This window comes from Epinephelus lanceolatus, chromosome 2, assembly GCF_041903045.1.
Source record: "Epinephelus lanceolatus isolate andai-2023 chromosome 2, ASM4190304v1, whole genome shotgun sequence".
Lineage (NCBI taxonomy): Eukaryota > Metazoa > Chordata > Actinopteri > Perciformes > Serranidae > Epinephelus > Epinephelus lanceolatus.
Window position 1 is genome coordinate 39,556,162 of NC_135735.1, and position 23,126 is coordinate 39,579,287.

The 23,126-nt window shown below is 41.1% G+C and overlaps 1 protein-coding gene across 7 annotated transcripts in view; it reads left to right on the forward strand.

The window, feature by feature from the left end:
* Positions 1-23,126, forward strand: part of LOC117245643 (A-kinase anchor protein 13-like) — a 147,614-nt gene that overhangs the window by 60,545 nt on the left and 63,943 nt on the right. For all 7 annotated transcript variants that reach the window (XM_078161635.1, XM_078161629.1, XM_078161642.1 and 4 more), the window contains exon 10: positions 14,955-15,009. In XM_078161635.1, the coding sequence (XP_078017761.1) occupies positions 14,955-15,009 (55 nt within the window). The remainder of the gene's footprint in view (positions 1-14,954; positions 15,010-23,126) is intronic.

Genomic DNA, 23,126 nt, shown 5'->3' on the forward strand with positions numbered 1-23,126 from the left:
GTTCCCCTAAAGTGAAGCCAACACCTCTGGCCCTGGTGGCTGGTTGCAGAAGAGGTCATAAACCCGCCTCCACCATGTTAGCAGATGGGACATAGGCAGCAATAAAAAAATAAAAAATAAAAAAAAATCAAAGAACAAGTCAAATCAATTTTTCCCAAAGATGGTGTTTGTCATTTTAGGTAGTTCCAAGTTGATGTATGTTGTGTGTGTTCATTTTTCTGATGCGTTTGTTGAGTCAGGCGGGTGTATGGACAGGACATTGATACTGTGGCTCCAGCCCCTGAAACTACTTCCCAGACTCTGGCTCCAAATTACATCATCAGTGCAAAATGCCAGCAACCGTATACAAGAAAGAAAACAGAAAGGAAATAGAGTATTTTTGTGTATATATTTTTGTTTTTATTTTAATGGTATGAATATGTCACACTGCCCTCAGCTCAATAAGATCTGTGTCGTTGCTTTCTTTACTTGCACTGCTTAGCTCCTTCCAAGATAGATGAGATGCAAAAATTGAAGATTAATGGAAAATTATCATCATTCTTGGTCAGAGTATCAGTTACAGATGGAAAAAAATGTATTAATTATTGCCCTTGACTATTGACTGTTGTTGATGACAGTGCAATGAAGAGAAGAGTGTGAAAAACGTTATGTGTCTTGTGGTTAAGACCATGTGAAAAAGCAGCGTTGGTCTTTCAGCATGAGTCAGTATGCGTGCGTGTGTGTGTGTGTGTGTGTCTGTGAGTTTTACCTCTTCATAATGTGGACAGAGTCGACCAATCCACCAAACAGCATTTTATATTCAAAGTTTATATGTCCTGTGCAAGCAGTGCGGTTCATTTGGTTCGACGGATTGATTGCAGTCTCCCCCTGAACTCTGAGACACCTGGTGCTCTGTGAAGGTCAGACTTTGGATTAAGGGAGAATTAGATTTGTTTGTGGCTGCTGGCAGGGATTCACGCCTTTTGTGCTCATGGCAAGCTCAGGGCGGGACCCGAGGTCAAAGCTGGATTCTCATGTCAGGGACAACCCACAGACTGTAGGGACTACCACAAGTTTACATGGATCTCAATAGGAACCAGGAGGTGCTCAACCACAGTGCAGGCTGTGCCTTAAAGGGATAGTTTAGATTATTTGACGTGGGGTAGTATGAGGTACTTATTCATAGTCAGTGTATTACATATTGTAGATGTCTGTTGACATGCTACCAGTTTGGAGAAAACAAAAGTAAAACAATCAATATCAGCTTAAATGTGCACTATATTTAATATATTTTCACCACTTCACCTTGCTGTCAGACAGCAATTTGTGACGGGGAAGACCTTAGTGGCTTCAGTTCCCCATTTATGCTTTTGTGAAAGCCACCAGACTCTTAGAAACAGTCATTTTAGCTCGCTGAATACAGGAGCTGCCTCGATTAGTCAGTTTGTTCATGTTGTTGTGTGACTTTGGTGAATCTGTACTAGCACTTTTAAACACCAAAGTCACACAATAACACAAAATAACTAACTGATTAAGGCAGCGATAGACCAGCAACTCCTGAGTTCAGGGATGTTAAATTACTGTGTTTCTTAATGGAGTCTGGCTTTGAAGAGGGGGCTATTAAAGCTTCAGTTCCCTGTCAGAAACCGCTGTCTAATGGTAAGGAAAAGCTGGGAAAATATTCTGAATATTGTGTAAACTAAACTATTAATTTTTAGGGTGGGCTTTTTTAGGTGGCTAAAATCTAAAATTTGCTGTGGGCCTCATCCACAGTAGTGCATTACTTAGCTTCTGTGACGGTACTCCTGCCTGCTTCTTCAAACAGAGGGCACGCCAACAGCTATATATTGTAGGTAAAATTCTGACCACCAAAAAAGTACCTCATACAACCCCACTTATAAAGATCTGAACTATCCCTTTAACCTCAGATTTGATTTGATTTTTTTTTATTGGGTGTTTGTAATATAACCTCTGTATTATGTTAGTCATAATTAATCCTATTGACAAACAGTGACAAAAACTGTTTGTTTGTATGTTTTTTTTTATGAAGAAGCATAATGACATGCTAATATAAGAGATGAAATGGAAAAGAGCAACCTTTAAGCCTACAACCCCTCAAACAAGGGACAGAATATTCATAAATGATTTTGTAAGCTCTTGTCCAGCTGCAGTTGGGGAGAATGGCAAAGAGGCAGCCCGTTTCTGTGTCCTCTCTTATTTGCATCTTTTCTCTTCCGAGTATGACAGTGAAATTCATTACATTGCAAGATTCTTTCATCTCTTTCTCTTTTTAAATCGAAATGATACTTTTCACATCCGTGTAGCTGTGAGCGTCCGCATACATTTCACAATCTGCACATTTGGAACACGTCCATGTACACAGACACCCAGGGTTGTACATACAGAGAGCTGTGTGCGTCTGCTGTCCACCCTGCTGTTTGCGTCCGTGTCTGTATTTGAATTTATCAGGCTTAGAGCTCCCTGTTTGGATGATTGCCTTTGAGCCTGTTTGGGGAGTTGATACTTCAAAAGATAGACCAGACAGATTAATCAGCAACTTTCAATTCGCAAGAAGAAATAATAATAATGGGATCTTCTTATCGTTTTTACAAAAGTCTGTTGCCTAATTAAATGATTACAAGCTAATTGTAATTAAAACTGATAAAATGAATCGCTGCCCTCTCTGTTTAAAATGTGTGAAGGGTTTTGTCTGATGTAGTGCGTAACAGTGGGACAACACTCACAGCAAACACTGGCAATCAGATTTGTGTACATGTGCCATATTGTGATATATAGTCATATAGGATTTGTTAAGAATTAATAATGTGATATTGATTTCACCTGTATTACCCAGGCCTTGGTGTAATAAATCACATGTGGGGGAAAATCTGAAGTGCACTCTGCACTGGTGAGTAACTGGCCCATTCCAGCTCTGCCCCTTGTGTATGAATATGCAAGTGAGACCTTTTTTCTGCTGCCTCCAGCACCACCATAAAACCACTCCTGACTTTGTTTTAACATGGCCACTGGCCATATCTATCATCTGAGAGAGGTGCAATCACACCCAGAGGGTGCCTCACAGGTGGCCTCAAGTACGTCCTCCTACAGCAGGGGGTGTAGAGTCTCAACAGCATAAATCCTGATGGTTGAATCACATTAACTGAAGTAATAATGCCCCACTGTCATTTGTCACACTGTAACAATGTACTACTTTGCCTGGCTGATTTACAGGATGAGAGGGAGACATTCACTGCCTCACTGAGAAAGACAGAGAGAAAATACAGAGAGGGAGAGAGAGAGAGCCAAGGCATGAGTCAGACAGAGTCAGGAGAGAAGTTGAGAGGCGACAGAGGAAAAGAAAAAAGGAGGGAGGGGAAGAGGAGAAGGAGGGAGGGAAGAGGAGAAGGAGGGAGGGAGTAAACTGGAGTCTGGGAGAAGGCTGCCTCTGTGGCCAGATGTGAAGCTTAGCAGACAGCTTCAGCTCTCCTTAACTGTGTTTCTGCTGGATAAATCTGCTCTGGATATTTAAGGGAAAATGTACGAACGACACAAGCGGAGGTACAGTCTCTGTGCCAAAGGAGAGAGAGCTGTAGACGTGGTTTTGATAAAGGTAGGCTACTTACCTGCACTTTCAAAAAAAGAAAAAAGTTGCTTGGTACGATAACACTGCTACTGCTATGGTAATAACAGTCATTTGAGATGAGGCTTTGAAAACACAGTTGTTGAGTGCTTCAAACAGATAAAAAATGATGGCAAAGGCAATAAAAGCAAGGTAAGAAATATTAAAGCAGTACTGCAATCGTAAAAGTAAACCATAAAAGGGAGGTCAAAGATAATTAATGACATTATTATATGAAATTAAGTCCATTAAAGAGAGCTTGGTGAAGTGATTAAGCTCCTCACACAGACTGCGTCGAAAGGCCTAATCACACTTATTCTTAAAAGCTGTTCAGAAAAAGTTATCTCTGAAGGTATACATAATCATAACTGTCACAAAGTGCTTCAACATGTTTCGGCAAACCTGCAGTCGACTGCCGGAGATGTTGTGACGGGTTTAGCTGTGTTGCACCCTGGGAGATGATTGCATGGTTGTTGATAGTGGCCCTCCAGACACAGAGTGCTGATTATTTTGGGGTGGAGTGTGGTTTCTGGATGTACGCTGTATGGGCATGCTGCATGTAATACCAAGACAGATGCCTGTACTCTATCCGTCTCTGTGGAATAACTGTGTATGAAACTTAATGAGGCTCAGACAGTTTAAGATCTTTCCGGGATTATTTGGTCAGGATGGTGGGTACTCGAATCACTAGTACTGAAAAACTATAAAGCTATAATAAAGTCCACTGATGTTCTTGAAATGTCTTGTCACACTGTAAAGTTGGGACATTGCTCTTGCTCTCGAAGGTCCTGTTATTTCACCATAAAGGTTCTATGTCAAATCATTTGAACTGGGTATTCTTTGGAATCTTTCTAAATGGGATCTTTATAGCACCCAAAAGTGCCATTTAAAGCCCTAATGGCACTACATATATAGAATCCTTTATGTCATTTTTCCACTGCGCCTCGGGTTTTTCTTTTGGCTGCAGGACAGCAGTCAGTCCTGGTGGTTGTTGGTAAACATGCTGTGGTTTTAGTCCTAAGAAGTTCCCTTCCAGTAGACAGTGATGAACCTGATCTTACTGAGGGTTGTACTTCTGCATGTAGTTTATTTAGCATTAGCATTTAGTATTAGCATAGTGGAAAGTCAGATGTTGCCTCTAAAGAATATCTACAAACATACCATCCATATAGTTAGGCAGATGTTATGCATCTGATTACAAGACTGGTTTTATTTTCTTAAATCATTAATTTAAATAATTCAGATCATTTTGTTATGTTGTTGTTCTGTTTTGTCTCTGTTTACCAAATCACCAACCCCACTGATCTAGCCATGCTAGCAGGTGGCAATATTGGCCTTTTTGTCAGTGAGTCAGTTCATTACTTTTGTATTAAGGACACACTATGAAAGTGTGTTAGGTATTTCACCACTGGAATGATGGTCTTTTTGTAAAATTGCTGTTTATGCAGTAGAAAGACACAAATTCTTTTAAAATTGGTGCTACATGACCAGACAAAAGAAAGGGAAAGAGCTGTGGCATTCGCTTTTGCTCAGGAGGTCCAATAAATGCTCCCGCTGGTGGGTGATGTAATGCAAGCTTATCTGTTTTGATACAGGTAACACTACGGCGGCCAGTCACTCACAAATGGCTCAAATTGCAGTTAAACAGGAAGTCAAAATATGTTTCAGAAAATATTTGAAGTGAGGAATAGGCAACGCATTAACAAAATCTTTATTTATATTTGATCAGCATATTTATGCACTGGACTCTGGACTTATTCATATTTAGTTTTACTGTTTGACCTTAGGTTTTCTAGCTTTCCTTTTACAACACAGGTATGGCGCCCACTTCCTGTTCACAAATTCTTTTATTACAGCTAAACAGTGCACTAAAATATGTTTCTATGGTCATTTTTGTGAGACATAGGCAACACAGTAAAAGAATCTTGGTTTATATTTGATCAACACTGACTAGTTTTATTTTTTGATCTGAGTTTGGTCTGAGTTTGAGAAAGAGGGGCTGGTCTCTCTCTCGATCCACTTCTATACTCTTCGTGTCCATGATGGCAGGCATTCAAAAATACATAATTGCAATCTGTAGCTCGAGCAACAGCCCTAGTGGCAGCAAAAATTTTGCGCCATCTGGCAGTTTTGAGCTGGGAGATGAGCAGGAAGATTCAGGGGCTTGTAACCATAGGTCATCTACACATACTACCCACATTGTTATGATACAAAGCTGGTTGAAAATCAGCTATCCCATGAACAATTAAATGGTTTACCATGAAATTTGGATACAGATATTTACGCCCCCTCAGGATTAATTATAATAACACTGGTAATCTATACTGACTTTTCATCCAGCGCTGTCACCAGATCAAAATCTTACTCTGTCTGTTACGTTGGGTTAAAACCAAATACCTTTAAAACTAATGACTTTCCCATCAGCCTCAGCTGTACTTTTTCTTTAGTGCTAATTAGCAAATGTTAGCATGCTAACATACCAAGCTAAGAAGATAAACATGGTAGAGATTACACCTGCCAAACATTGGTATGTTGATAATGTCAGTGTGCACATGTTAGCATGCTGTTGTTAGCATTTAGCCAACAGCTGTGCCAAAGTACAGCCTAAAAGAACTGCTAGAATGGCCGTGGACTCTTAAAGGCCGTCCACACCAAGAGCAATAACTATAACAACGACTGTAAATAATGTCATAAAAGTCCACATAACAACTTTTAATAGCTACAGCGGTGAACAGTAGCTTTGGGATCACTTTCACATGGATTTAATGAGTAATTGAAACAATGACAGCCAATTAAAATCCATCTGAATGTACAGAGCATCACAGGTGGAGCGTGCAGTGTGTGCTTGGAGTTGGCGCCACTGTTTACAGAACGTCATCTTTCATCAGTTTGATGAACATCATTGTGGTTATAGTCATTGTTATAGTTTCTGTTCTTTGTGTGGATGGCCCTTCAGTCTTGTTTTCAGTGTAAAACTGTCGCTGGATCTCAAGAGAAGTGATAATCACCGGACTGTTATAAAACTCTATAGTAATGAGATGAGTGAAATAAACTGAAAATGAAAATATCTGTTTGGCAACACCTGGGAAGATGCTCAACATCCTCCTGGATCCTTATTCTCCATATATGTTTACAGTCTATCTATAACCTTGTCATCCAGGTTATACATACTGTATTTTTTTTTTTCTTGAGGGATTTTGTCCTTACCTGAATCAGCGGTCTAAAGACAGAGGCTGTTGTTTGCTGTACAGATAGTAAAGCTCCTTAAGGCAAATTTATGATTTGTGACTTTGAGCTATATAAAATAAAATTGCCTTGCGTTGACGTGACAAACTATGAAGCAGACAAAGCTTGTAGAATCTAACTAGACTGAGCTGATATAGACTAATAACCATCAACTAAACAAGACTGATTTATTTCAAACAAAGCCAATAACTGAACTATTTATTGCTTGATGAGTATTAACTAGAATCTAATTTATAACAAACTAGTAATCACTGACTGGAAGCTGGACTGTTACTGTAAGTGTCATGCATAAACTAAACTATGACCTACACCAAAGTAAACATTTAACGTGTCCTACAGTACGTCATGTTGGCCGTCATGCTGTCTGCTGGTTGTGACATCCTGAGGCAGAGCAGAGCAGAGCAGACAGGGAGGGTGGCACTGAGAGGAAAATATCTATGAAGTGGATTGCTCTGGTACATGTAACACCTCTCTTTAGTCTATTGTCACATTCTAAACTTGTTCCTGAAGTCAGCTCCTCTTTTCACCCGAGGGAAAGTGAGAGAGATATGATGGTGTGGGAAAAAGGCAGCGCTGGACTAACGGTTTCCTCTGGCCTCAGATGGAAACAGGCATTCGGCCAAATGACTTCATTCCAACCAGCGTTTCACATCCCAGCATCTCTCCTGGCCTGGAGTCACAAAACACATCATCACTCCACTTACCAAGTACAGTTACTGCGTTTAAGCCTTTATACTTACTAGCATAGTACTAAGTGCATGTATTTCTGCAGATAGATGGCAAGCATGCACTTTTAGCAGGCCCAGAAATAACACATCTTTTTTCTCTCTTTTTTCGGCCACTTACTTCCCCCTTTAGCACATTTCTAACATTCTTGCTCATGTTTTAGTCGCAGGGCTAGTTGTTTCCTCTGTCGTCAAGGTGATGCAACCTCTTGACTCTTCACCCCCTTGCTTATAATATTGGTGATGCACTATCTGAAGATTATTTTATTGTTTACCTCAAAGGAAATCATTGTGAATAAAACAGATTAAGCATTTATAAAGACCGTCCTTCAACCACAGGACCCAGATTCAGTCCTTCTAAAATGTTCTTAAGCAAAACACTGATTCTGTCAGCCCCACTTGTGCACTATTCTATAACTGACCATGACCTCTGAACTCTCTGTGAAGAGAGGTTAGAGAAAAGGATTTCAACAGAGGAGGCACTTCATAATTGGTCCTGAAATACAAAATAAAACCCAAAACAAATCCTGTGTAGCAATTGGGTTGTTGTCTGGCAGCTGATAGGTTTGCTTTCATCCTGTTAAAGTGTTTGGTAAGTTGAATTTTGTGCACTCCCAAGGTGCAACAGAGAATAGCCTTGCCCTCAGGTCTGGCACCAGCCGCCCTACGGGATCAAACCGTGTATACACACTTGGCTGGAAACAGTCATTCAGTCAGCCGTGGTATCCTTCAATGCTGCGGAACCTCTCTGGCTGCCTGCCTGTTTAGAAAAAAGGCAGCAGTCCAAGTCCGGCCTGCCCCGGCATACACAGAACAGTCCGCCTCTTTATTTTTAAACCAGATGTGTTTTTACTGGGTACAGTTTAGATTCCCCCGACGCTACAAATATGCACTGGGCCGTTCAGACCCTGAACTGGCAGCTTTCAGAAAGGGGATTGGTTCCTCGCTCGCTGGCTGACTGACTGGTTTGCAGGCCTGTTAACTGGCAGGAGCACTTGTCTGATAAATGTGTGGTTGGTGGACTGGTTAAATGGATGGCAGCCTAACTTGCTGTGACCTCATGGTTTGTACTGGACATACTTACGTCCTCACCTTTACTGATCTCACTATATGTCCACCCTATTTTTTTTTCATCCATAGTGCTTCCTTTAGGAAAACAGGAAATGCTCATTTTTCCAGAATTAGGCGAGGACATAAGAATGTTTTTTCCAATACAAACCAAGAGGCATTTTTTGCAGCAGCTTCAGGGTTGCTATGTAACTGGCATTACTGAACTGAAAAGGAGTTATGATTTAAATGGGATGACAATTCGATCTCTTTCGCCAAAAAAGCTCACCAAAGACCAAAGAAATTCGGGGTGTCCAGAGAAAATGTGCTGCACTTCTACAGAGCTGCCATAGAACGTAATCTCACCTTTTCTATGTGTGGTATGACATTTCCGCTGCTCAGCAGAGGAATCAGCTGGACAGAGTTCTTTGCTCCGCCTCAAAAATGATCTGCTGCCAGCTCACCCCCAATACTAACATTTAGGAGACCCGCATTCAGCGCAAATGTCTAAACGTACCCTGCCTCTCCACGCACCCTGCCAACCCACTCTTAATGACTATCGCCTCAGGAAGACTCAGGGCCATCAAAACCATGACATCTCATTTCCTTAGTAGCCCGTACTGCAGAACCATCCTCTTACTAAATGGCTCCCCAGTCCTGCACCAGCACTTAACAAAAGGAAAGTGCTAATACTGTACTTTATAGCATGTGACACTTTCTCCTTATTTTGCACCAGAGACTGCGTCCCTTTTCAGATCTTACAATCACAGATGTATGTAATGTTTTGTATTATGTGTTTTTGTTTGTTCTTATGTGTCTTGACTGTTACCATGTGATTGGTTGTTGTACTGTCATGAGCACACTGAGGTGAATTCCTAACGACTAAGTTGTACAGCAATGAGTATGAATCTTGATTCTTGATGTTGTGATTGAAATTGGACAAGCTTCTGTTTTGTCCAGACAGAACTTCGGGACAAAAGTCCAGCTCACAATGGCACACTGCAACCCTCATAGCCTCTTGTTGCCTTCAAATCCAAAATATTGCCATGAGGGCGTGATTTTAGCTTCCTGTAGAGACTCACTCTGTCATGTCTCGTCTCCTCAGCCAAAAAACACATGAACGTTCTAATAGACAAACACAACTTGCACTGCCCTGCCCCTCCCATCTCTACGGAAATGTGATCTCCTGTATGTTGCCTTGCTTGGCTCATGGCCTGTCAGACACTGCTGGCTGTGTTGGTCCATTCATAAACATAATATTATGTTAATCACGTTGTCAGCACAGGTTGTTGCTGACGAAGGCTGCTTTTTAATTTGCCAGAATGTGTCATAATAACAAATGCTGGTTTGCATAAAATCAGCCAGTTTAAGCTCGTACACTGTACCGGACTGGCAAAACCGGAAATTGACCCAACTCTACTGAACTGTATTCTTTCAGTTATGTGGTCACCATTTCACCAAGTGAATATATAACTTGCATTAACAACATGTACTTCCATGTATGCCCACTCCCTACGAGAAGTATCCACTTCATATCCCATCATGCCCCAGAGTTCAGTTCATTCTATCATCAGTGCCAAAACACACTGAAGCACTGGAGCAGTTCTGGTGGCTCTGTGTGTAAACAGTCTATTAAACCACTTGAAGCTTCTGTTTCCTTTACTTTTCTCTTTAATCTGTATTTTATTCAGGATCCTTTGTTCCTGTTTGACATTCTGCTGTCACTGCTCTGCTGTAAGGTCAAGTCATGTAGCCTTTTGTAATTTGTTGCAATCACTGGCAATCATTTCACTTCTGAGCAGAACCTGTGCATACATTTATGTGTGTTTGTGTCTGTGTGTACTGGCGCCCTCTGTGACCAGCTAATCTTTCCTCGTCAGCGTGTTTGTTCTCTCTCAGCGGGCTCTGTTTGATATCTGAACACAGCTGTGAGAAAAGAGAGAGCCTGTGTGTGCTGTCTGTGCATGCATTTGTGTGTATGTGGGAATTAGTTGTGTGCACGTGACACTTGATGAGTGAAAAAACGTAGCATGAGTAGAGTGTTTGTAATAAGCGTGCATGCATGCAATACTGTTGGCTGATGGAGATGCATGTATACGGTGCCAGTTGGTATGTAAGTGCCTGTCACTGTGTTTGTAGGAATGCAAGTGTGTGATCACAGTAGGCACTTTAACACACACACACACATGCATTTGCATTTGCCACTCCCAGGCCTGGACAGCAGAGCTCAGTGTTTCTCTGGGTCTCAGCAGGCGTGTCAATAGTGTGCTCTGGGACAGTTGAGGGTTAGTTGTTTAGAAAATGAGCTCAGCCCCCTCACCCCCCAAAGCATTCTGGGAGGGTCACCCTTGCTGGTTGGTTGGGTCTCACTCATCCTCCTCTGTTTTATGTCTTTGACTTTTTTTTCTTTTTTTTTAACCTCCTGACTTGTCTCTTTTTAAGCTTCTCTCTGTTCCCCAAAACACTCAATAACTGCAGTGTATGTGCTTCAGTTTAGTTTTGACTTCTTTTCCTCTTTTTATTTGTAGCAGTCTCTGTTTTTGTGACATTGTCTTATAGTGCATAGGTCAGAAATTTTGAGTCTGGTGCAGGAACGGTGGACTTTGCCACCTACGATGAAAATTACCAAAAAGATTGTAACAGAATGTGAACATGTTGAAAGGGCATTGCTAAAATATGCCGAATATAAATTGACATTTGACTTAATGAAAATCTTAAGGGTTAAAAAGGCTCAATTTAACATGCACAAATGCCAAACATTTACTGGTTTGAGCCTCTCAAATGTGAGGATTGGCTGCTTTTCTCTGTTTTATATCACTGTGAATCTTTGTGTTACGAATTGCTGGTCTCCTTTGAAGAAAGTGTGATAGATTTTTTTTGTAATTTTTTATTGATTTATTTATTTATTTTCTACGCGGACTGTGCAAGTAATTGGTTAATCCCAAAATATTGCAGGAGCATTCGTAGATTGCCTGGCAATGTTATGGTGCTGACAAGACTCAAGGAAGCCACCACATCCTGCCAAGAAGTAGCCCAGCACACAACCTCTATGTAAACACAAACTACTGTTATTACACTTTGGTTTTTGTATGAATGAAATGATAAATGATTTGAGTAGTGTGGATTAGTGATCTTTAGAAGCGCTCATAGGTGGACTACCTCTAGACAAAACCAGGCCAACTGTTTTCCAGTGTTTCCAGTTAATGCTAAGCACTAAATAAGGACTTTAATGTTAGTCGAATTCTTCAGTTCACATCAGGAATAGTTGTTTTCACTCAAGTCAGAGGTGTGGACTTGGGTCACATGACTTGAAGTCAGCCAGAGTCAGACTAGAGTAGCCTGGTTCCAGACCATAGACCCCGCCCACTCAACTGAGTAGGCTTGCATCTCTGGTCTGGCATACTTCAATGAATTTGCGATTTATCTCGTCCAAACGATGGACGGACCAATGAACGCTGTGGGTCTAGCGATTAGCCAGTCAGCGCCACGCTGATGTCAAGCTGTACGCCGGTGGGTAACTGGTGAGGATAGCAACAATGGCGACCGCTACAGATCCCACAGACCACATTAACGATGCTATCGAGGTATTTCGCCACTACTCGCGTTAATGGAGGACCAAATTAAGGAAGCTGTTAAACTGGATTTAACGGCGATGCAGCTGGGCGTGCACAACGACGGAGACATTTTAAACGGGCAATGCTCGCTTGTTTTCGGCACCCCCAAGGCATGGATACTAATGACGTCAGATTCTGGGTGAGTCGTTGATCTCTACTGATTGGTTAGGGAAAAATCAAATTCCCTCCCCCTTGTAAATCGCCTTCAATGGAAGCCATGTCAGACTGAAGGTTCTGGGAGCTTCAGTCTGACACTCAGGCTAAGACTAGAGACAAACATTTGATGACTTTAGACTTGACAAAAATAAATAGGACTTGCAACTTGATTTGGACTTCAGCACTAGTGACTTGTGACTTCACTTGGAATTGAGCCTTTTGACATGAACATACTTGATACCTTTCACTCAGCCTCCAAAAAGAATATTATTTAAGAAGTGTATTAATCATGAATTTCCATTTGTTCCCTGAATCAACTAATATTAACACTATTAGTTCCCAGTGAGTCGACACTGAATTCCCCAGTTAGTCTTTGTTTGAACCAATCCGAAAGTTTCCAAAAGCTGTAGTTGCAGAAGAGAACCATGAGAAACTATCGTTACATTACTGAGCACCAGTCGGAAAAATGATACCAAACATGATTTTGTTTGTGTACAAAAACTATGCAGTGATCAACAAAAAACAAATCACAGTATGTAAAATCTCAAAAAATACAGATGCAACAACGGCCAACAAACTTGTTTAAAAAAGTAAGTACATGTTTTAATTGTATTATTACTCTTTGGTTAAAATGGCATTACATTTAGTGAAGATTGCATTATGATTTCTCTAAGACTCGAAACTCAAGGTTTATGACTTGAGTACTTTTCAGTCTTAACTTGGAACTGACTCAAGACCTGCCTATCTAACATGGGACTTGACTTGGAACTTGAGCACACACTCTAAGTGTTGTGTAACTGAAACTCAAGCGTTGACTTGGTGGACCAGGGCGGAACAGCGTCTTTGTTTTGTTCCTCTTTCAGATTAAAGGTTGTGGCTTTTAGATTAGGGACCTGCTTTCATCTGGAGGTTCCTTTGTACAAGTCTTACACAGCCAAGTTTAAAGGACCATGCTGAAGCCTGTTGATCTGAACGAGGCTTAACCTGGGTTTAGTGGGTTGGGATTTAGATTGGAAGAATTAAGGAGGGGAGGAAACAAGCTACAGTAGGAAAAAAGGAAGGAACAAACCACTGAAGGGAGACAAACCATAAACATATTTAAGGAGGTACCATCTATACTCCTTAACAGTGACTTCAGCTCAGTTTGGAAATCACTTGACTGCTTGAAAAGGCAATGTTTTCAGGGTTTCTGCTGAAGAGCTTAGGGGTTACCATTGAGTTGTACCATGCATGAGTACAATTGACCCCCTCTTCATTCCCCTGATGATCAGATTTCACATTACTAATGTTTTTCGATACCAAAGTATAGCTGCATCATCATCTATGTGATGCTTATGTTGTCGCTAGAGTGTAGAAAAGCATGCCAATTGCAAGATACCAGGACCAAACAATGGAGTCAACCTTTGCGTTATGCCTAGTATGCTTTATGATTTAGAGACAATTTCAAGAATGCCCTTTTCACCTGCCTTTCTTCTTTGACACCCATGGATGTGCAGTTCAGAGCATGAGATTGTCACATGCTCCTCTCACATGCAGATTTTGGATGAGACCCATTAAGAAATTAATTTATAGCTCTACTCGCCAAATGCTACATGCGTTAAACTAGCAGTCCACTTCCGTGTTTTGGTGCAGTTGATTTTCATGCCTGGTACGAATCGTACCCGAATACACATGAAGCGCACTTGAGACTGCCTCTTCAAGCGTACCTGGGCACTGATCGCTGAACCATGCCCAGGAACAGTACACAGTATTCACACCAATAAAACTAACTGGACTTTGGGGTCAAATGTACTCTGATCCAGCCCCGGGTCCCTGATGTGACAGCCTCCTTAGTCTTGGCAGTCTATCTTTGTAAGCAGATTTTTCATCTGTTTTTATTTTACTCTGTTTTTATGAGGGGGCACATTAGAAATCAAAGCTGATCATCTTTATCATCATGTCATTGATGGAGTTCATTAAACACAATGAGCTTCTCTGAGTCTCTGTTAGCTTCACATTCAGAGCTGTCAGTCAAATCTGCATAGCTTCGGCCAAACTGTCGAAGCTTTTGTGTTGCCTGCGAAGAGGGGGGCGCCTGTGGCTTTTGTAGCTAAACCCAGCTCTCTCACCCTCGCTCACACACGCGCACACAGACACAGACCCACACACACACACACACACACACACACACTCACACAGCTGTTGTATAGACACACTTAGACCACAGAGGAAGCTGAGCCCCAGTGTTGTGTGTTTACAGCCAACCGCAGATCTCTGACAGGCAGTGTGTGCGCGCATGTGTCAGTGTGTTTGAGTTGGTGTCAGTGTAGCTGTGAGTTCTGAAGGCTGAAAACAGACCAAAGTTAGATCTTTCCAAACAGTCTCCTCGAGGAGATGAAGTCAGAGCGTAGCTACTAAATCGGATGAATACTCTAAGTCTGCTGTTATAAAGAGTGTTTTATCGTTGCCTCCCATCCTGTGTACCGAGCAACACTTCCTAACTGCCACGCTGGTCTGCATCATTATTTCTTTGTGGGTGACGGTCACATGTTGCTGAGGCTGATTCAGTGTCTTCCTGTTTCTCTTTAGATCCACCGAGACAGAGACGCGTCGTTCCATCAGCCTTGCAACACTCCACACTCAGGTAAGGGTTACTCTTTACCACTAATCATGTAACCTTTCTGGTCAGAATTGGGTATTAATTCAAATTGCTTTATTTTTCATGTTTGAAGAAAATGTATATATATTGCTATTAGTCACACTGCAAAGTTGTTTTCCCATCAGTAACAAATGTAGAAGTGGGTCATTTATGCATTAATGTACCCTGGAAGATGTTTTCTTTGTTCTGTGAAGCCCATTTGTCTGAAGCAAATTTGTGTTTGGCCTTGTGACTTTTCAAAGAGTCTGGTTGAAGTGTCACTGACAAAGCAAAGGCACTTGCATCGTCTGAGCCTTGGCATATGGCAACAGCTTTTTCTTCTTGGATCCAGTACCGTAAAAAAAAAAAACATCTGAAGAACCTCTGCCATGTTTTTTTCTACTTAGAAGAGGAAATTGAGACCATCAGACATCATTTAGTTGGTCTGAAATGCAAAGTCTTTGACCAGTATATTTTGCTGGCAGACACTGATATTTTTGGAGTGAAGCTTCTGACAGCCTTTGATAATATTTCTTTAATCTAAACTTAATATCTATGATTGTTTGGCCACTTTCATGAAGAAGAATTTCAAGTATTCAATATTTTACTCTGCAGCAAATTTGAGGTTTTGGCCATGTGGAAAATGTCTGAAACAGCATATAAATTATCCCGCTCTAAAACACAGACACATACTGTAAACATGATGTGAGTGGTAATTTGTATTAATAGGTGATAACGGTTCTTTCCTGTATAACTTTTAGGCTTTTTTTAATTAACCAAAATGGGGTCTTGAGAGGTGGGTTGGGTGGTTAATTTGTGTCATCTGTTTCGCGAGAATGAGCATGAGAATGAGAATCGAAACTTTGAGATGCTGAGAGACTAAAGTTCTTCTTTGAAAAAAAAAAAAAAAGTACTCGTGAGTATCTCTTTTTAAGACTTCATAGCAGAACATCCACAGGACAAAAGCAGAATTTTAAATGAGACACTGTATCAGTAAGGCCTTACACTAATGCCGGGTTCTCACTACATGACTTCCGCACTGATTTTCCACTCACCAACAGTTTTTGGAGCTCCTTGACAGAAGCCCCAGATCAGAGGCAAATTGGCGTTGGCTCTGTACTTGCAAATCGACATTTAAGCACTGTGTGTGAAGACACATCCCAGATATCTAGCAGGCTAAATATTTGGACCTGTTGGTGAGCTAAAGCCAATGAGAGTACAAGACAGAATTTAAGGGAAAACCTGAGGGAGGAGTCACCTGGACCAAGAGGAACTTTACCGCACGGTGCTGCATTTGCAACATGGACCAAAGTTGTTGTTGCACCACACGTCTTTACTATTTATAGTAAACAGGCTATTTTATGGACATGTGCCAACGACAAATAAAAAAAATTAAAATCCTGTCTTGTGCATGGTATCGTGTCAGTTCCCAGACATACTCATTGGGGATTCCTCCGAGTGAAAGATCTTGTAGCGTGTGACCCTTTGTTGCTGATCAGTCACGTAGTGAGAAAACCACAATGACTTCAAGACTCAGGATTACGAGAAAGCGAGTCGTGTAGTGTGAACAGTGCATCTGACGACTTTGAAAGTTATTTAGCGTGAACTTGGCATAAGACATAAAATAGCTTTCTGCAATATACTAATCATCTTTGAGTGAATACACAAATGACTTAAAGGGTGTGTGTGGAGCTTTTGACCATTCGTGGAGTTATAGAGCAGCATTCGATTGAGTGAGACCCAGTTTGAATCACATGATCACAAGGACGAGCATGCCTGCCACAAGCACGGAGATGATGTGTTAGTATCACGTACATTGAAAAGTATTGTACTCCATGTCTCCATCTGCTGGTGGCCCATCAGGATAACAGTATGACAGTATGACAGTAAAATTAGAAAGGGAAAAAAGTGGTATCAGTATTGGTTATCGGCAACTGGTCAAAGGAGTTGTTACATATCGGCATATTGGATATTGGCAAAAATCCAATATGGTGCATCCCATCCCTAAGTTGGTGGTATTCCAATTTACCCTTTTTTGTGGTATTCCAGTTGACCATACAGTGTTTTTTAAACTGACCCAGTACATGAAACAGAGCTAGTTAACATCAGTACCAGTGGTGTGTTAGAGAAACAGCAGAATGAGTAGAAACTTGGTGGTCAGACATGTGATGTTAGCTCAGCAGCAGTGGTAGCGATAGTTTACTCATAGTTAAACATCGTTTTGGCCTCTTATGCATGTCTTACAAATATCTTCATGTCTTGTTTTTGTCTTTGTTTTTTGTAAATATCTGTCAGGGGTTAACAAGACTAAAACAAAGCTAGCAGCTCTTTAAGGCTGTATAGCGGTGATAAATGCTAATGTAAAGTTCCAACATATTTACAGTGAAAATGTTAACAATGCTAATGTTTAACAGGTAATAGTTTAGTATGTCAGCATAATATTTGCTAATCAACACAAAACATCAAGTACAGCTAAGGTTGATGAAATACAGTATGATTTATATGTTCTTAGTCATAAACTAAAGTATTAGACAAATTAAAAGTTCGACCTCATGGTGGTGCAAGGTGAATCACCAGAGTCAACAGTAAGTTCTGGAAGCAATGCATGTCTGTATTGAATTTCATGGCAATTCGTCCAGTAAACATTGAATGTTGATCTGGACTAAAGCAGTGGGCCAACTCACTGAATAACTGAATTTGTATCCCTAGAGTCACACTGCTGCTGTGACTAAACAAAACATTCGCCTTTTTGTCATTGCAGCAAACAGATGATTGTTGCAGCTGTGAATGTTTTTCAGTCAGCGTATGGGGAATGACTGTAAATGAAATCTTAATTTGAAGTATTTCAGATGTTGACATATAGGTATGTGCTGTATGTATGGGCAACAGCCGCAGCAGGATAGGAAAAAAGGATTCTATGACCTCTGTAAAATGAGTCTGTCCGTGGAGAGACCAGTCTCAATAAAACATGACCAACAGATCGATGAGAACAAACTGCCTTTTATCTGTGGTGGAAAACAGATGAAACATCAGTCTGTCAGATGGAGAAAGAGAGAAAAAAGGGTTTTAATGGATGAGCTGAAGAAATACAAGGGGAGGGAAAGGAAACACAAGGATGGAAAGAGAATGACAAAGACAGATAAAATGGGATTGTCAAACGGAAATAAAATAGAAGGGTGGGTGAGGGTGGGATTTCCTCTACAGCAGCTGGGAGAAGTTGACATCACTTCCTTTTTGGTGGAAATATCTCTCTATCTTTACCTCAGTAAACTCACCAGATTCCTTCATCCTCTGTTGTTCTGTCTCTCTGGTTGATTCAGTCAAGTTAGCAACGTCAGGTAGTAACAGGAGCGGTGGCAGGAAAATGACTGACTGAATCTGTAATCTACCATTCAGTCATATAAACAAAATCTTACTAAAATGTAAGGAGTCTCTGTCTGTCTATCTGTATGTCTGCCCTATGATTTTTCCCAGCAACTGTTTATCCGATTGGTTTGTTGACAGTTGACAAGTGAAACCCTGAGGACCTAAGGAGGTACAGCGCCAAGTGTGGGTCTAGGGGACATATTTATTAGCAGTGCGTTATGTACACACTGTTTAGTGTATGGAGAGTAAACCCCTATCAAATGTCACACCACAGAATGGCATGCTGGGCACAAGTAGAACCCCAGGAAGTGCACCTGGATTTGAAGCCAGTGTCCCTAGTGGCAAAAAATGTGGGATTACAACTTACAAGTCCATCATGTGATGCATTGGACCCAAAAAGACTTTTACATTGTGAAAGAGAAATCTGTAAATCAGTGGATACATCTTTTTAAGCTTCACAGCCCCCGTAAAATGACTTGTTTCACTATCAGGATTTGATCCAGTTCGTTCGATAACATTTGAAAAGTTTAGAACATGATTAAATCATTGTATCCCCAGTTAAGTTAACGTAGAGCTGAACTGGAAGTAGCTGGCTCAGCTGACAAAAGTCTCTAGTGCGCCTGCTCTATGAGCCCAATGATGCGGAAGCTGTGCCAATATTCTGGTTGTTGAGGAAGCTGCAAGCAGCAATAAGCAAGGCCAAGCAATCAGGCTGTTCTGAACAGACACTTTTCGAAAGGGCACTGCACTAGTAGAATAAAATTCATTAAACAATTCCCACGGTACTGAAAGTTGTGGTGTCCACTGCACATCCAAATGTAAATGTGTCTCAAGTTACTGTTCAATTGAGTGCCTTATTAAGTTTTAAGCCATACCAGCAGCATGGCTCTAGGGTTTGCAATGGTCGACCAGCGGGTGGTCGGTCATACTGCTGCTTTAATCCAGACTGAAATATCTCATATTCTCATCTCATATTCATAGCGTCCAGAGCTGCTTACATAAGCATTTACTCAAAAACTGCCGTGTCTAAGCACAGCCTCATAAAGCTGACTTTGAGTTCAAAACTCAGAAGTGCTTGGTTATAAAATTGAATAAGTTGTAAATGATAATTGTGATTATTAAACTAGACTTGTGAAGTAGGAAGTTAGGAGCTTGACCTTCTTTTGTCAGTGTGAATGGGTTGACCCAGGAAAATTGACTTACAAAACCACCAAGGCCAAAGTCAGGGTTTAGACCTTACTCTGCTCTGCTTGAGAGTTACAATTATCAGTCAATGTCCAACCATATTGTGTCAACACTTCTTTTTGCATATTTCCTTTATATGTTCATAACAAAAGTGAATCCGTCTGTATAGAATATTAAGTGATATATTGTACAAAGTTTGGATTTACAGAGCTTAGACACAGCAGGAAAGTGGACCCAAGAGCACTTGATTTACAAGCTTGTGCAAAGCCTTAGCCTGAGAACATGCTGTGTATTGCCTGTGGTGTGTGATGGACCTGGATCTGCATCCCATAATATAGCTGGTTAATGTGTTTTGGGAAGGCCACAGCTTGGTAGTGTGCCTGGCTGCCTGTGGTTTGCTTAGCCTCTGTCGAGAGTCATGCTGCTGCCTTAAAGTGTTGTTTGCAATGTTGCATGTTATTACATTTATATTACATTTAGCTCAACTGGATTCACTAACCCTTATTTATATAGGAGGAGACGTGCTGGGCGTACTTTTGATTCAAGGCAGAAATAATATGGTGAAAAGAGAAAACAAAGATAAGGGAGTAAAAGGTGGTTTTAACTGATTCACAGTGAAGGTTTAAATTACAGCTTTTTAAGATAGTGTGCTTTCTGAAGTGTGTGCATGGAAGACAGATTTTTATTTCAGTGAAAAATTGAAGTGAGGCTATAATGTTAGAGGCCTCTTCACAAAATTATGAGTATTTTTCATCATTTAGGCATTTATGAACATTTTCTTTATAATAGTAATAATTTTGTAAATGTGTGTTGCTCAAATTAGAGCCCTGAACAGTAAATAGTTACATGATAGCAGATTATGAGCTGATTCAGTTTGCTTTGTTACAACAGGAAAACATACCATGCTGCTCTACTTTCAGGGCTTCAACAAAGAAAGAAGTTTGTGCAGCACGTTTTCTGTTGCTCCGACCTCCACGCACAGTGTGGTCAGCCCCCGGTGGTTTCTCAGCTTTGAAGGATGACTGACTAGCTGCTGTCACGCAAAAAAACAACAACCCAACTCTATCTGCAAAAAGTCAGCCCAGTCGCACAAACTTAACATGTCAACGTCCTTCGAAAACACAGGACAAGTAAATATATGGATGTAAGGAAAAATAAGTATCAGTAAGTGCTGATAAAATCTGCATTTAGGAGAACACTTAAGCCAGCCTCGGTGGCGACTTATCTCGACTAACTGTATGAAAATGTGCAGAGAAAAGTGTCTAAAGACAGGGAGCCCTGATCCATACTTTATCTTTGTGGTTATTCCTCCCCACATTCATTGCCTCAGTCTGGTTGATTTGTTTGGATCATATCTCCCTTGCAATTTTTCTTCAGCCGCATTCATCTAACAACACACATTTCTCCACCAGAGTTCAGCCTGGCTTCCTTTTTTCTTTTTCTTGTCATACATTTTTAACTGCATTGAAAACCCCAGCTGCAGTAACTGTTTGGATTGCAAGTAATATTTAATTCACTGAGCAGTGAGAAGTGCCTGTGTGTTTTCACATGGCCGTATTGTGACATAATTATATGCCGTATCATACAGATCTGGGTGATGTGGCTTTGCCGCTGGCCTCACTGGTCTCTCTAAAATAAGGTCAAATGAATGATAAAAGACATGTGTTGTATTTTAGTCAAAGTTATATCTACAGGTGTGTGAGCTGATTTACATTCAACCAACAACCTCAACCACCCACTGACTCATCAGAGGGCCTTACACCTGTTCAGAACTTTTCGTGTGTGTGTGTGTGTGCGGCTGCGTTTGAAACAGAGGGAGGAAGACAGCTGTCAAAGCTCACAGTCCCCTGCTAGTTTTAGTGGACAGGTGTGAGGGGGTGGAGTCCGGGAAAAACTCCCAGCATTCACTTCTGTCACTGCGACTTACCACTCCCCTCCAACACACACACACACACACACACACACACATTGTCCGTCATGGTGGGCTTGTGATGTTAGGAATATGAGGAAAAAAGGGATGTTTTGCATCTACTACCAACATTTGGTCATGGCTAAACTTTGCTGCAGCGCTGGGGGTCAAAGGTCAGTGTAGCTTTCATGTTTGGAGTGTTATCTTGTCCACTGTGTTGTAAAGGAAGCCTGCTTTTGATGAGGTTACTGTCCATATGACATCCCCCTGTATGAAATTGTGATCTCTACTGTTAAGAGATTATGCACAGTGATTATTTGACAGGTAAAACTGCAGCTCCAACAATAAAACTTGTGACCTTTGTTCTGCAGAAATACTTTTCCCCTAAAAGTGGATAACAGAAATAATCCTGTGCCTGTCATATCAAGGCCACCCCCCTCCACTGCTGGCTGGAGTCATACAGCTCCACAGTGTTGGAAGCAAATATTGAGACATTAATTTCCTAAATAAGATTTAGGCTGACACCTCTGATTACAAAATTCTGATTCAGGGTAGAACATTAGTTAGTTTCTCAGCTCTTTCAAGGCCTGTAATTAGAAATTATTGAGATTTTGTATTACCATCTCTCAGATCTGTGAAACACTTTGGAAAAAGCATGTTTTCATTTCAGTCAAATGATTGCTGATTAGTTCATCCTCCCAGGTTGAGAGTGTTTTAATAAGTGAAATAAACGTCTCAATATCTGATCAAATATTTGCACATATTTTCAGAACTCACAGATACTGCAGAGCTGCTGATTTGAATAATGTTATCGTGTGTTTTTTTTCACATCATCTGTGTGTGTGAGTGCTCTACTGCTGTGCTGGTCAATATTGTGAATCTGAAGACATTCCTGACTTCTTTGGCTTAGCAGTCCTTGAGTCAGTGAGCTAGTTGCACCACTCCTTCAACCCACCTACGTTTTCATACAATTGCATGCATGTGTGTTAGTGGTCAGCAGTTCATCAGTTGCAGGAAGTCTGTGACTGTGCCCCCCATTTGCTCGTTTGTTGTTGCACTCTAACAGATTCTTGCTAAAATGAAGGGCTCTGTCACTGACCACTCCCAGTGCAACCCTTTGTCCCATCCACCAACCCCCTGATGGCCCCGTCCTCCGAGCAGCTGACTGCAGCTGAATGTTCAAGCCTCAGGATTCCTAAAGTACCCACTCGCTATAGCCAGAGATCAACTGTATTTGGTGTGTACCATTGGTGCGCGTCTTTATTCTGTAACATCATTATTTAGTTACTGTCGACATGTTCACATATAACCCAGACACATAAGGAACTTCCTCTTGTGCACATGAGTACAGGGAAAATGTTCCTGAGGGATAAAGAATAACTTCCGTTTTCTGGAGCAGAAATAGACATCAGAAATGATGCAAAATAACAAACTCAGTGAATGATCTCATCCAGTTGCTTTTGGCCTCTGGCTAAAATAAGCCTACTATTATACATCTGCTAGCCGAGTGCAATCTTCCTCTTTTAGTTTGGCCTGGGATATTATCTGTACATGTCCTTACATGTACAAAATGCTGCAGCAACACAGGGCTGTTGCATAAGAACGGCTGTGCTGTGTGCAGACGAGGGGGCTTGAAAAAAAAAACTTGTAAGATGATACACTT